This window comes from Oncorhynchus mykiss, chromosome 13, assembly GCF_057628025.1.
Source record: "Oncorhynchus mykiss isolate SJ-2025 chromosome 13, ASM5762802v1, whole genome shotgun sequence".
NCBI lineage: Eukaryota > Metazoa > Chordata > Actinopteri > Salmoniformes > Salmonidae > Oncorhynchus > Oncorhynchus mykiss.
The window spans coordinates 24,562,501-24,578,742 of record NC_143034.1 but is presented as its reverse complement, the minus strand read 5'-3'; the positions used below and the strand labels follow the sequence as shown (position 1 = coordinate 24,578,742).

At 43.1% G+C, this 16,242-nt stretch overlaps 1 protein-coding gene across 5 annotated transcripts in view; it reads right to left on the bottom strand.

The window, feature by feature from the left end:
• Positions 1-16,242, bottom strand: part of LOC110485768 (potassium voltage-gated channel subfamily KQT member 5) — a 140,024-nt gene that overhangs the window by 4,193 nt on the left and 119,589 nt on the right. Inside the window, exons 8-15 of one of the 5 annotated variants that reach the window (XM_036940424.2) lie at positions 16,069-16,163; positions 14,730-14,756; positions 10,785-10,844; positions 8,291-8,514; positions 4,140-4,251; positions 3,223-3,354; positions 2,836-2,943; positions 354-480 (exon numbers count right to left, since the gene is read on the bottom strand). In XM_036940424.2, coding sequence (XP_036796319.1) covers positions 354-480; positions 2,836-2,943; positions 3,223-3,354; positions 4,140-4,251; positions 8,291-8,514; positions 10,785-10,844; positions 14,730-14,756; positions 16,069-16,163 — 885 coding nt within the window. Of the gene's footprint in view, positions 1-353; positions 481-2,835; positions 2,944-3,222; positions 3,355-4,139; positions 4,252-8,290; positions 8,579-10,784; positions 10,845-13,331; positions 13,361-13,857; positions 13,884-14,729; positions 14,757-16,068; positions 16,164-16,242 lie in introns of all 5 variants that reach the window. The other 4 variants (XM_021556927.3, XM_036940425.2, XM_090195850.1 and 1 more) reach the window with 4 other exon arrangements.

Sequence of the window (16,242 nt, the reverse complement as noted above, 5' to 3'; positions counted from 1 at the left end):
TCCTCTCACTCAAACCCTTGTAACTTTGTTGTCTTATTTTGCACCTACCCCACGTTTTCCAGGGATATTCTTATGTTACTGAATGTCGACAGTGTATTGGTTGGATCCAGTCTCGTGTCAGGTGGACTTGTGTGCTCACCTTTGGTCTAATCATTTATCTTCCCATTATCATCAAACTGTTCCCTTACAATTGCTACCATGGTCATGCGTGTGCTTTTCATATTTCTTCTGTAAGAAACATTTCAATTGAGCCCCCATCCGTATAGGCCAATTCCCACGAATGTAAAAGGTGAACCACACATAACTCACCATATTTAATGAACCAGCGTTTAAGTTCATGGAAACCCACTGACCTGCCGTTCCACTTTGCAGACACGACCCAGCATACTCATGTCCTCCAGCAGGTCTCCATCAGACAGCAGCTTGTCCCGGATCTTCTTATCCAGAGGAACCTGGCCTTTACCCAGGATCTGGTCCACTCTGGAGGGCACAGGAGACATAGTGTTAAAGAGAGGGTACAGAATGGTGCAGGACCAGAGGATGTCCAGTAGGCAGCCTGCCCGAGAAGGAAGAAGGAAGGAAAGAGTTAGAGTTGGAATTGGTCCTCTGTGAGAATGCAACACTTACTGTAGAGGCCCATACTGCTCACAAGGATATATACCGGCTTGGTTTACTGTGTCACTAGAGATGTATGTTGCAAGTGTATCAATATCAACAGCATGCCACTGGACACACACACTGGTTGAATCAACGTTGTTTCCATGTCATTTCACTGAAATGAGGTGGAACCAACGTGGAATAGACGTTGAATTGAAGTCTGTGCCCAGTGGGATGTCAGTACACCTTTTTTCATCTAAGAGTAAACTTGAGAAGCCAAGAAGAAGAGGCGAATGTATTATCTACTACTGGATTTGAAATACAAAATGGATGACCTTAAATTACAAGCATAGTTTTTATTTGTATTTAAATATCATTTTACTACACATTTGGATTTTCATTTGAGATGTTTATATGAGATAATTAATATTTTCCATGACTCAAGAAGCTCTCGACCAGACATTTTTTATTTTATGTTTCTACCACATGGTGGCTCACTGCTCACTCATTTGGTAAATAAGGCCTTTCAAATTCAGTGAAAGTTTAGGGCCTAGATTTAATCAGATCAAGTGTTAACCGGCTATAGCCGACACCCGCATAGCTGACGTTTTGGCGGTGTCGGCGGTGGAATGGCATTGGAGCTGTAAATCGGTGAGCAGCTGCTCTTGTGATCATTGTCAAGAAGCCACACCTCCCCACTCGCGTTAGAAGTTCAGAATGAGAAAGTGTCGGCTATATAGAAATAATGAAGCTCTAATTGAAAAATCATTTAACCAAATAATGAGGATTTTTAACAGCCTAATCGAGGTGTAGATTACATCTCACATTCCAGAATGCAAACTTAATGAGACTCCGTGCAGCCAATGGCAATGTCCGTTATAGCCATAATACCGGGATCAACTTGTGGATTTGATCACTCTAACGCAATTCCACCGCCGACACCGTCAACACATCAGCTATGCGGGTGTTGGCTAAAGTGAATCTGATTGAATCGGCCATAAGTTTAAGAGAAAACTCAGAGAGAACTCAGTTGACAGGAATGCAGAACAGAAGAAACATCACCAGGAGGAATCTAGAAACTGAACCCATCAACAGTCCCAAATGGATCCCCCGTGCAAGATATACTGTCAACCTAGACAGGTAAGATATACTGTCAACCTAGACAGGTAAGATATACTGTCAACCTAGACAGGTAAGATATACTGTCAACCTAGACAGGTAAGATATACTGTCAACCTAGGCAGGTAAGATATACTGTCAACCTAGGCAGGTAAGATATACTGTCAACCTAGACAGGTAAGATATACTGTCAACCTAGGCAGGTAAGATATACTGTCAACCTAGGCAGGTAAGATATACTGTCAACCTAGACAGGTAAGATATACTGTCAACCTAGGCAGGTAAGATATACTGTCAACCTAGGCAGGTAAGATATACTGTCAACCTAGACAGGTAAGATATACTGTCAACCTAGACAGGTAAGATATACTGTCAACATAGACAGGTAAGATATACTGTCAACCTAGACAGGTAAGATATATTGTCAACCTAGACAGGTAAGATATACTGTCAACCTGGGCAGGTAAGATATACTATCAACCTAGACAGGTAAGATATACTGTCAACCTAGACAGGTAAGATATACTGTCAACCTGGGCAGGTAAGATATACTATCAACCTAGACAGGTAAGATATACTGTCAACCTAGACAGGTAAGATATACTGTCAACCTGGGCAGGTAAGATATACTGTCAACCTAGACAGGTAAGATATACTGTCAACCTGGGCAGGTAAGATATACTGTCAACCTAGACAGGTAAAATATACTGTCAACCTAGACAGGTAAGATATACTGTCAACCTAGGCAGGTAAGATATACTGTCAACCTAGACAGGTAAGATATACTGTCAACCTAGACAGGTAAGATATACTGTCAACCTAGACAGGTAAGATATACTGTCAACCTAGACAGGTAAGATATTAAACTGTCAAACTAGACAGGTAAGATATACTGTCAACCTAGACAGGTAAGATATTAAACTGTTAACCTAGGCAGGTAAGATATACTGTCAACCTAGACAGGTAAGGAAGATATTTGCGATTTGAAAACCATGCAGTGTTTCTTCTTGCAAACAATCAGCTAGTCCACATGCAGGGAATGAGGAGAAAGTCAAAAGGATGTGAGGAGAGGAGTGCGTGAGAGGTGTGTGTGAGGGGCGTGAGGGGGTTAACTCTGACCCCTGCGTGGAGTTCTTTCTGCCCTGGCTGTAATACATGGGCAGGGAGGGAGAGGAAAAGGTCTTGGCTCTGCTGCTCAGGGGCTGGGGCCCCACTATCATGTCCAGCCTGTGGGGGAAAGTGAGGACACACACACGCACGCGCACACACACACACACACACACACACACACACACACAAATATGAATGTATGCACACAGACTCGAACATATGCACACTCACATGAAGACAAAGACATACTGCTTACATTAGTGGCTAAGCAGTGAATACACATGGGCAAACAGCTGCTAGCTAAGCTTTTTCATGCATTTTATTGGAAGGTCTAAGTTAGAGAGTGTGACTTTGTGAGCACTTTGTCCATGCGTGACAGTGCATTATTGTTCTCACCGTGTCTGCAGACTCTTGATGCGACACAGCATGTCCAGGTGTCCGGCGGAGTACTGCTCTATGACGTCCTTCACATCATACGGACGCAACGTCTCCTTAAACTTCTTCTTTGCCACGTGGAACTTCATTATCCTGGATGGACCAGATCATGTTCATTAAATACCAGATGAAAGAACATTGCCTGAAACAGGTAGGGACTACGTGAACGTGTCTAACAAGAAACGCTCGTTTTTATTTCCCGTTGAGAAAATTTTCGCTACGGTTTGTCCTAATGAAAGCGATCCAGCATAGGAGGGAATCTCAATGCAGTTCGTCAATCTGCCATAAGAGGGAGTCCTCAAACAAAGAAGGACATTGACCTCGAGTAACACACGCCAAGGTACTGAGATCTAAAACTATCCAATAGCAACAGCAGAAACAGCTCTTCTTTCTCAACATAAATACATGACCGCTCATCTGGAAAATCATTTCATAGTCCAAAAGAAAATATTCCTGTGAAGTTGCGAAAGATCTGAGGTAAAATCAGTCTTTACCTCACTGTTTACCTGAGCTGTGTAGCACGTAAATCTAGCCCTTTGAGAGAGTGTAGAGGGGAGCTTAGTACATACACCTGTGGGCCCCATACAGCGGAAGAGGTTGAATATGAGAGGCCCTTACTGCCCAATGTGAGGATCAAAGTGGTAAGACTGATGGAAAAGACATGTAGTAATGTATCCACTGGCTAAAACCATGGCGGGAAGTAAGAGAGATTTTGAAGCTGCCTCTCACGGTATGGATTAGGGGAAAGAGTTCGGAGGTTACAATAAGAAGAAAAAAGGTCACACTAAGGCTCTGATGACATACTTGAGTGAGGGCAGCAGGTGTGTTTGTGTGTGAGTGAGTGAGTGAGTGAGCGAGCGTGCGTGCGTGTGTCTCACCTGACGGCTCGGATGACAGACTTGACGGAAGGCAGCAGGTCCTCCACAGAGATCTCACAGTGACACCCCTTGTCATCACCGAACCCATCCTCAGTGGTCATGTTAGAGTCAGCTAGAGAGAGAGAGAGAGATGGAGGGAAAGAGAGTTTGAGTTATAACATACCTTCATTATTTTTATGACGGAGACAGAAAGAAAGAGAGATGGAGGGAAGGAAGGGGAGAGGGAAGAAGGGGAGGGAGAGAGGGAAGAAGGGGAGGGAGAGAGGGAAGAAGGGGAGGGAGAGAGACAGTGGTGCGCATTGATGCCAAGGGGAGCCAGGCTTCCCCAAATATTTTACAAAAAAAAACATATTTTGTCTCTCTCTGTGTTTTAATGGTTTTCCATCAATTCGCAAGTGGCTGAATCTCACCGGAGAAATCATCAGAGCGAGGGAAACAGAGCCCTTCTGTCTCAGTATGTGTAGCCCATCTATCTGATGCTGTGTGGACCAAAAGAGTGTGACATGTTGTGGCAGTATATCTATTGAACCTTTATTTAACTTGGCAAGTCAGTTAAGAACAAATTCTTATTTACAATGGCGGCCTAACCCGGAAGACGCTGGGCAAATTGTAGGCTGACGTTAAGTAGCCAGCTAACTTCGCTGGTTCATTGTTGCCCATGCGAGGAAGTTAGGCTAACAAGCGTTTTAACTAGGTAGCCTATGACAACAAAAACTAAACGTGTACTGTATGACAGAGCCACAGACCGTTTAACCAACATGAAAGAGAGGAGGATGGCATCGGTTTTCAGCTAGTCTACAAGTAGGGTGAGTCCAAACTTCTACTTTTTACTTACTTACCTACTTACTTACTTACTTACTTACTTACTTACTTACTTACTTACTTACTTACTTACTTACTTACTTACTTACTTACTTACTTACTTACTTACCTACTTACTTACCTACTTACTTACTTACTTACTTACTTACTTACTTACTTACTTACTTACTTACTTACCTACTTACTTACTTACTTACTTACTTACTTACTTACTTACCTACTTACTTACTTACTTACTTACTTACTTACTTACTTACTTACTTACTTACTTACTTACTTACTTACTTACTTACTTACTTACTTACTTACCTACTTACTTACTTACTTACTTACTTACTTACTTACTTACTTACCTACTTACTTACTTACTTACTTACTTACTTACTTACTTACTTACCTACTTACTTACTTACCTACTTACTTACTTACTTACTTACTTACCTACTTACCTACTTACTTACTTACTTACTTACTTACTTACTTACTTACTTACTTACTTACTTACTTACCTACTTACTTACTTACTTACTTACTTACTTACTTACTTACTTACTTACTTACTTACTTACTTACTTACTTACCTACTTACTTACTTACCTACTTACTTACTTACTTACTTACTTACTTACTTACTTACCTACTTACCTACTTACTTACTTACTTACTTACTTACTTACTTACTTACCTACTTACCTACTTACTTACTTACTTACTTACTTACTTACCTACTTACTTACCTACTTACCTACTTACTTACTTACTTACTTACTTACCTACTTACTTACTTACTTACTTACTTACTTACCTACTTACTTACTTACCTACTTACTTACTTACTTACTTACTTACTTACTTACCTACTTACCTACTTACTTACTTACTTACTTACTTACTTACTTACTTACTTACTTACCTACTTACTTACCTACTTACCTACTTACTTACTTACTTACTTACTTACCTACTTACTTACTTACCTACTTACTTACTTACTTACCTACCTACTTACTTACTTACTTACCTACTTACTTACTTACCTACTTACTTACTTACCTACTTACTTACTTACTTACTTACTTACTTACTTACTTACTTACTTACTTACTTACTTACTTACTTACTTACACACACACACACACCCACCCACACACACACACACACACACACACACACACACACACACACACACACACACACACACACACACACACACACACACACACACACACACACACACACACACACACATTTGTACCATTTGTTTTCAGTGTATTCAAAAAAGCATACTGTATTTAGCCTTGTTGATTAAATGTTTAAGTTGGAATGGTGTTGAAATAGCAGAGGCAATGCTCCTGTTGTCTTTGTGTTGACTTCTAAATCATACTTGAGTAAAAGTAAAGATACCGTAATAGAAAGTTACTCAAGTAAAAGTGAAAGTCACCCACTAAAATACTACTTCAGTAAAAGTATTCAAATGTATGGATAGCCAGGGGCACACTCCGAAACTCAGACATCATTTATAAAATATGCATTTGTGCTTAGTGAGTCTGCCACCCCAGAGACAGTAGGGATGACCACGTGTTCTCCTGATAAGTGTGTGAATTTCACAATTTTCCTATCCTGCTAAGCATTCAAAATATGAGTACTTTTGAGGAAAAAGTATTATATTTTAAGTACTTTACACCACTGGTTGCAGGTCATATAACTGTTCATTACATGCAACATTTGCTTTGTGGACTTCCCCCGGCCCGACTTGGCTCTCCGGTTTTGTGATGAAACAAATGTACGTGTAGTTGAATTTATGCCTTATTGTATATCACGGCAACGTATGAACGAATGGGTTGTAGAGCAAACAACGCAATCATCCCAACATTGGTTGTAATATGTTTTTACTGGCTTGGCTTCCACAGGGATTTTACCCACGCACTGCTACTGGAGAGAGAGAGAGAGAGAGAGGGAGAGAGGGAGGGAGGGAGGGAGGGAGGGAGGGAGGGAGGGAGGGAGGGAGGGAGGGAGGGAGGGAGGGAGGGAGGGAGGGAGACAGAGAGAGAGAGACAGAGAGAGAGAGAGAAAAAAAATGGAAAAATTCTTGTTTTCACAAAAGAGTCCACAGTATAGCTGAAGAGCGCGAGCCTGAGAGCTGCCTCTCCTCAGTAGCTATATTGCTAATGGGAAATATTATCACAAAGACCTGCTGTTTATGAGTGGCCTGAGTTACGACATAAAGCACACCAAAGCGGGCCAGGGGTTAGAAGTGGTAGAGTGCAGATCAAACAAATTTCCCCCTGACCAATAGAAAACTTTTTATGACCCCAGGTTAATGCTATTTGTAATGTTACAAGGCAAGCCTTTGGAGGATTGGTGTGTGTGTGTGTCAGCCAGCATCAATCTCTGCTCTCATTAATTCAGAAAGTGCTGTAGCTGGTTCTTGGCAAAGCCATTTAATCCATCTGGCATACTGTATATGCAACAATCCATTTACCATATACAACATGATTATTGTACGGTTGTGTAAGGTCAGTGTCATATACAGTATAGTCAGTAGTCCTCACTTTATCCAAAACGTCTCTTACACCAGATTAATCTGGATAAATCCCCTATTCCATTTCTATCCATCCTCAACATAATGTGCTGGTAATAGTGTTATTATGGTAATAGTGTTATTGTAGTCCACTATTGGTATAGACCTACTTCATTCTAGAATTTAGCTGGTGTTCCATTTGACCTAGCTACCTGGTCACTGTGGCTGTTACCCTGCCTTCCTCAGCCAGCTGGCTAGGCTGGATAAAGCAGCACTGCAGCCTCTGCTAGCCCCCTAAGGCTGCTAATCTACAGCATACCCGTTCCCTTCCCTTCCCACCCACCATCCAGAGCACGGTTCAGAGCTCCAGCCATAACCAAGCCAGGCCGGCCAGCCCCACTAGCCCAAACCAGCGCACTGCAAACAGGCATTAACATTCCTCCCGCTGGGCTCTATGGTCTGTGCCAGCTCTGGTCTGGTCTGCCCATAAGACTGGCGGTCTAGGAGTAATCCTTCATAGGCTAGCACAGAGCGCCCAGCCAGAGAACTTAGGGAAAGGGAGTGAAAGCTAGCATGACATTAAGAGTGTGGTTTTAAGTCAATGTAGCTCACCAGTGATCTAAGTATATCTAAAGATATCATGAGATATCATTCTAAAGATGATAACATGTGTAGAAAGTATCAGGGCAAGATTACCATTTTGGTATAAAGGCAAGGGAAATAACATGGTACCAATCAACCCATCTCTTACACTAAACGCCCAAATCCAACTATTGACCAATCACAACAATTCATTAGTTCTTCTCACCATCGGCAGTGGAGCGTGATTGGATCTTGAGGCGGAGGGAGGGTCTGAAGCGGGTGCGGTCGTTGAAGCTCCAGCTCTTCTGGACCTTGGCAGGGCTGGTGCCCTCCGTACCCCCAGCCTCAGTCCCCGGGGACCGCCGGTCGCTCACCGACGTCTGCCGGCTCTTAATACTCTGCCCCCTGGGGCTCGCCATCCGGACACGGTCTTTGAAACTCAGCTTCTGACTGTCATGGGGATGGAGCGATGGAAGGAGAAAGGGGAGGATGGTGTGGAGGGATGGAGAGAGAGAGAAAGGAATGGTGTTAGTGGAACAAAGATATACACACGTACTGTATCAAGATCAAGCACAGGTTCGGGGTCGGGAACAATTAAAACAAAATGCAATTGATTGGAGACTTTTTACAGGAGTCTTTCACCATTTCATGAGTTTGTTCATTCGTTTACCCAATTATTGGTTGCTTCACTGGAGAACAAGGCATTTAAATTAGGTTAGCTTGATGGGTCTATTCATAGACCAGCATGCACTGCAGCCTATTATCCAAAATACAAGCGCACAGCAGGCAAAATGCTTCAGCAGGTTAGTATGCAATTGTGATTCTTTATAGCACTCAGCTCACTCCTAAACATGTGACCTCAGCTGGCCAATCCCTGTCTCTCGGACTGGCAGAGTCCCCATTGGAGGAGCTACCATAGAAGAGGTACAATAGGAGTTTGTGCAGGGGAGGATCTTGTATCATGGCTAACCAAAACCACCAAGGGAATAGGGTGAAGTGATGATTTCATGAACCTTTGTGATGAACTATTCATGGGGTCTAATATCCAAGGAGGGACTGCTGAAATGGTGAGGCGCACACGGTGGAGTGCTGAGGTCAGAGGATGGACAATGCTGTGTACAGGGTTTCCAAGTGACAACATGCAGTGGCAGTGGAGGGGCCGTGCAGAGGACAGGCAGCGGGCAAAGGGTAGGAAACTATATCCAATCTAACCGTGACTGTTTTGGTGGTCATTGTAATTGTTAACGTGACTGTTGATGAAGTCATTGTGTCTTTCACGTTTTGGTGATATGAGTGTGAATGGTGTGAATGACAGGAAGTGAGGTAAGAGGCAAGAGTAGTTGATAAAACTTCCAGAAAGATTGCAGTTGATGGTGAAATATCACAATAAACCAGTTAGAAAGCATATCTGGGCCTCCCGGGTGGCGCAGTGGTTAAGGGCGCTGTACTGCAGCGCCAGCTGTGCCATCAGAGTCCCTGGGTTTGCGCCCAGGCTCTGTCGTAACCGGCCGCGACCGGGAGGTCCGTGGGGCGACGCACAATTGGCCTAGCGTCGTCCGGGTTAGGGAGGGATTGGTTGGTAGGGATCTCCTTGTCTCATCGCGCACCAGCGACTCCTGTGGCGGGCCGGGCGCAGTGCGCGCTAGCCAAGGTTGCTGGGTGCACGGTGTAGCCTCCGACACATTGGTGCGGCTGGCTTCCGGGTTGGACGCGCGCTGTGTTAAGAAGCAGTACGGCTGGTTGGGTTGTGTATCGGAGGACGCATGACATTCAACCTTCGTCTCTCCCGAGCCCGTACGGGAGTTGTAGCAATGAGACAAGCTACTACAACAATTGGATACCACGAAATTGGGGAGAAAAAGGGGTAAAAAAAATAAATAAAATAAATTTAATTTTTTTTTTTTTAAAAGCATATCAGTTTTGTTTTGGGTTACCAGATTTTGGGTTACCTGTTTTTAAGACCTTACCAAATAGCTGTTGTACAGTCAGAATTGTAGAATTTATTTTTTATTTTACCAGGTAAGTTGACTGAGAACACACATTCTCATTTGCAGCAACGACCTGGGGAATAGTTACAGGGGAGAGGAGGGGGATGAATGAGCCAATTGTAAACTGGGGATTATTAGGTGACCATGATGGTTTGAGGGCCAGATTGGGAATTTAGCCAGGACACCGGGGTTAACACCCCTACTCTTACAATAAGTGCCATGGGATCTTAAATGACCTCAGAGAGTCAGGACACCCGTTTAATGTCCCATCCGAAAGATGGCACTCTACACAGGGCATTGTCCCCAATCACTGCCATGGGGCATTTTTTTTAGACCAGAGGAAAGAGTGCCTCCTACTGGCCCTCCAACACCACTTCCAGCAGCATCTGGTCTCCCATCCAGGAGCTGACCAGGACCAACCCTGCTTAGCTTCAGAAGCAAGCCAGCAGTGGTATGCAGGGTGGTTTGAGTAATACGAGTTAGTCTACAGTAGGAGAAGTGGTTCAAGTCATAAGACAACAGGCAGCAGTTTCGGGCACTGTCCAAAAGCAGCTCAACATTGTTGCAAAGGTAACTCAGATACTCAGAGAACTCCCAGAACCCATATGCGGCCATTTTGAAAACCACCAAGTTTCTCTCGGATTTCGAATCCATGCATCAATAATAAATTCATAGTCATTCCCAAAATAGTAATGAATACAGGCGGGCAGGGGGGGGGGGGGGGGGGGGTACCTAGTATGTTTCCGTAGGGTACACCTCCTCAGTAACGTCTGCTTACTACTGAGAACCTTACTACAAACCAGAGGAAAGAGATACGGTAAGCAAATATATATGTTTATAATGTACAGTTCAAAAGTTTGGACACCTACTCATTCAAGGGTTTTTCTTTATTTTTGCTATTTACAAAACTATGAAACAACACATGGAAGGAATCATGTACTAACCAAAAAAGTGTATAATATATTTGACATTTGAGTTTCCTCAAAGTAGCCACTCTTTGCCTTGATGACAGCTTTGCATACTCTTGGCATTCTCTCAACTAGCATCATGAGGTGGTCACTTGGAATGTATTCCAATTAACAGGTGTGCCTTGCTAAAAGTTAATTTGTGGAATTCTTTCCCTCTTAATGCATTTGAGACAATCAGTTGTGTTGTAACAAGGTAGGGTTGGTATACAGAAGATACCCCTATTTGGTAAAAGACCAAGTACTTATTATGGCAAGAACAGCTCAAATAAGGAAAGAGAAATGGCAATCCATCATTACTCTAAGACATGAAGGTCAGTCAATATGGAACATTTTAAGAACTTTGAAAGTTTCTTCAAGTGCAGTCGCAGAAACCATCAAGCGGTATGATGAAACTAGCTCTCATGAGGACTGCCAAAAGAAAGGAAGACCCAGAGTTTCCTCTGCTGCAGAGGATACGTTCATTAGAGCCTCAGAAATTGCAGCCCAAATAAATGCTTCACAAAGTTCAAGTAACAGACACATCTCAACATCAACTGTTCAGAGGAGACTGCGTGAATCAGGCCTTCATGGTCAAATCACCTCAACTAAAGGACACTAATAAGAAGAAGACTTGCTTGGGCCAACAAACACGGGCAATGTTTGAGATTTCTGGTTCCAACCGCCATGTCTTTGTGAGACGCAGAGTAGGTGAACGGATGATCTCCACATATGTGGCTCCCACTGTGAAGCATGGAGGAGGAGGTGTGATGGTACTTTGCTGGTGACACTGTCAGTGATTTATTTAGAATTCAAGGCACACTTAACCAGCATGGCTACCACAGCATTCTGCAGTGATACGCCATCCCATCTGGTTTGCACTTAGTGGGACTATATGTTTTTCAACAGGACAATGACCCAAGCCAAGGCTGTGTAAAGGCTATTTGACCAAGATGGAGAGTGATGGAGTGCTGCATCAGATGACCTGGCCTCCACAATCACCTGACCTCAACCCAATTGAGATGGTTTGGGATGAGTTGGATCACAGAGGGAAGGAAAAGCAGCCAACAAGTGTTCAGCATATGTGGGAACTCCTTCAAGACTGTTGGAAAAGCATTCCAGGTGAAGCTGGTTGAGAGAATGTCAAGAGTGTGCAAAGCTGTCATCAAGGCAAAGGGAAGAATCTCAAATCTAAAATATATTTAGATTTGTTTAACACTTTTTTGTTTACTACATGATTCCATATGTGTTATTTCATAGTGTTGATGTCTTCACTATTATTCTACAATGTAGAAAAAAAAATAAAGGAAAACCCTTGAATGAGTAGGTGTGTCCAAACTTTTGACTGGTACTGTATGTGAACGTCTTTGTATAGGTTATGAATGTAGCTTCTATGAATGTCTATGTATACTTCTGTAAAGATGTCACATGCCTTCATGTCTGCATGTGAATGTTTATGAAATCTAATCTATACAATCGCCACCTCAAACTAAGTGTATTAATGTCTATGTACTGTATAGTTTATGGATGTTAATATAACTTATGACAGATGACATAGTCCTTTATGTCATGTATATGAAGGCTTTATAAGCACAGCATGATCACTCGGCTTCAATTGCACAAAACTAAAGCGTGACCAGAGATACTGTAGAACCACTATACGTTGTCAACCACTTGCTGACATTTAGAAAGAGCGTGTTTCAAAGCTAATTGAGCTCAGTGGAGAGAGAAAATGAAGAGCCTAGGTATGACAGCGTTTTTAAAAGGCCTATCATTTGATCATTCAGCCCCACTCCTGTCCATGTCTCTCATTTAACCATACTAATTCAGCTGGCTGAGAGAGAGAGAGAGAGAGGGTGAGGGAGGGGGAGAGAGAAGGAGAGACAGGGAGGGAAAAAGAGAGAGAAAGAGGGAGAGACAGAGAGAGAAAGACGGGGAGAGAGGGGGAGCGAGAGAGAGAGAGAAAGAGAGAGAGAGAGAGAGAAAAGGGCGCTGAGTCATATGTGTGGAGGACGGTAAACTTTTAGAACAGGCAACCTGTCGGGCACCAGTAGGCTTTCAGGGCCATCGGCACCTGGTTCAATGACACTCAGAAATGTATTGTTATTTATTTATTTTTCTCCTGCAGTTTTGAGGTGGAGCCCTTGACCATGAGAAGGGTTGTGAATTGAATTCAATAGGTGGAGGATGCTGGAGCTTTGTTCTCTCTCATTCTCGCTCTCTCCCTCCCTCTGTCTCTCCTTTTCTACCGACATGCTTTTCAAGTGTTTGAGTTTGCGTGGGATGGATTCTGTCCTCACCCTCTCAACACTAGGCAACACTGAAAGGTTTTATTTTTTTCTGGTATTCTGTTGACGTTTTACACTTAGTTTGGAAATCTCCGATAAAAAATAAGTACATTCTCGACACAGACAAATGTTTTAGTGGCCCTCAGGTTTTTAATTCTGTTTTTCACTTTAAAGACACACGCATTTTGCTTTACCTACTGTTGTGTAACGACAGCTAAAGCAACATATTACATCACTTCAAGCTCCCACAGAGAGAGAGAAAGACAGAGAGAGGGGAGAGAGAGAAAGACAGAGAGAGGGGAAAGAGAGAGAGAGAGACACAGAGAGAGACACACAGAGAGAGACACACAGAGAGAGAGAAAGACAGAGAGAGGGGAGAGAGAGAAAGACAGAGAGAGATAAAGACAGAGAGAAATAGAGAAAGACAGAGAGAAATAGAGAGAGGGGAGAGAGAGAAAGACAGAGAGAGATAAAGACAGAGAGAAATAGAGAGAGAAAGACAGCGAGAAATAGAGAGAGGGGAGAGAGAGAAAGACAGAGAGAGATAAAGACAGAGAGAAATAGAGAGGGGACAGAGAGAAAGACAGTGTTCTCTCCCTCTTCTATCTTCACTCTGTAATTCAGTGGCTGTGTCACTCAAATCCTGTTATGCTGAAATACACACACTACACACGACTGCAATAAACACAATTATTTTTTAATTTTAGAGAGAGAGCGAGAGAGAAACCACTGCAATCATTTCCTTCCTGAAGAACACCTCAGGTACGGAGAGATGTAGTGAGAGAAAGGGATGAAGGAGAGGAAGAAAGAAAGAAAGAAAGAAAGAGAGAGAGAGTGAGAGAGAGAGAGGGAATGAAAGGACAAGAGCTGAGAGAGAATAGGGTAGTGGGAGGAATAAAGAGATGGAGAGCGAGAGGGAAGAAAGAATAATAAAAGGAGTGAAAGAAAGATAAACACTGAAGAAAGAGGGGGGAGAGGCCCAAAGGAGAGGTAAATAATGACTAAGTAATGAACTGCTGGCTGTTTCTATAAATAGATCCATTAAGTTAAGAGCTAGGGCCAACAACTCTTAACTAGCTATCTTTCTCTGCAATAGGTCTCCAGACTGCATATTGGCACTTTCAGCAGCAATACACAGTAAGTCCCAAATGACACCCTCCTCCCTTTATAGTGCACTACCTTTGACCAATGTCCTATGGATGGAGAGAGACGTTTGGGACACACCCACACAGTTCTGAATAGCGTCTGAAAGCATTGGCATTTCCATTTTGGTCATTTGGCAGAGCAGACGATCTTATCCAGAGCGACTTGCCATCAGTGTACTCCATACAGGCAGTAGGGAAGACGTGACCCCCAACACACAGGGTTAAGACGTACACCGGTGGTAGTGGTGCGTGTGGATCTGTGCGTCAAGTAGATACACAGAACAAGTAGGAGGTACGCACCTTGTGGACGATTCACCCTGGTCCTTCCTTCAGGTTGAGAAGTGAGAGAGGGGAGAGGGGAGAAAGTGAGGAAATATTTAGCAAAGTCTTCATCGCAAACTTTATCTAATGCAACAGCGAGGAGCGAGATGAGCTCGACGGGTCGTCATCAAAAGAGATGCTGAGGATTTGAGGCAGAGCAAATCACAAGGATGTCACCAGACTAAACAGAAACAAGACTCAAGACACACACACACACATGCATTTCAATGCAGTGTAACTATCCAGGCAAACGCGCTAGCAGTGTGTAGACAGGTGTGAGTCATCAGTGTGTGTGTGTGTGTGTGTGTGTGTGTGTGTGTGTGTGTGTGTGTGTTGTCTATCTGTCAGTAAAGCATGTAGCAGATGGATTCTCCAATATCTCCAGGTTCCACAACATTCCATCTGCATATTTACCAGTCTTGAAACGCTATTGGCAGATAATACCAATACAGGCACTCCAGATCTCCCAATCACACAAGGCTATTCCAGCACAGTGCCAGTCCAATGAGACGAGAGACGGAGAAGTGGCCACACATTCAATAAGGCCTCAGCGTGTAAATGGATCATTTAGACGCTGATTATCGTCAGAAATGGATTGGGCCGTGGTGGACGATCGCTAAATTCACTGCCTCAGTTGAAAGTGGAGTGCAGACAATCTCAAGTATTCAGTGAATCTTAGCTAACTGTGTGTGCCTAAGTTCCAAATGGCACCCTTTTCCCCATGTAGTGCACTACTTTTGACTAGGGCCTGATCAAAAGTAGTGCACTACATAGGGAATGGGGTGTCATTGAGAACGCTACCTTAAACTGTTAGACTGATGGTTTGAGCATATATTGGGAGATATGAATGCTTGTTGTGTCAGCAGGATAGAGGTGCACTGGGGTATCTACATTATTGGTTTTTAGTCATATTTCTTGAGTTCTTGAGTTCACTACAGTTTGGATGAAAAGGAACCTGGACAATATTGGTCTTTTGATGGCTGTGAATGATTTACTTATAATAACATAAGACAAATTATAAAAATATAAATGTATTCATTCACAGAAAAGCAGGAAGTACATAAGTGAAATAGAACTTGAGGTAGAGAGGTAGAGGAGACTAGTAGAAAATAAGTAGCCTGGTCCTAGATCAGTTTGTGCTGTCTTGCCAACACCTACGGCCATTGTCACACCAAACGTGCCAAACAGATCTGGGACCAGGCTAGAAAAGAAGAGGAAAGTTAACAGAAATACTTAATTGGAAAAAGAGAAGGGAAAAGACTGCTTAACAGGGGCACAGACACCAAACTCAGACACCAGCTGCCAACGTTGTACCTACTTTGTAGGGCTGCAGGTATGCAACGCCTTCAAATGAGGCTTCCAGGTAGCAATGGAAACCGAGTTCTCATCAGCCGCATAACTACGCCAAACACACTGCATGCAGAACACACAGAAACACAGGTGGAGGAAAAGAAAAAAGAGACAAAAGAGAGAAAAGAGACAAAACAAAAAC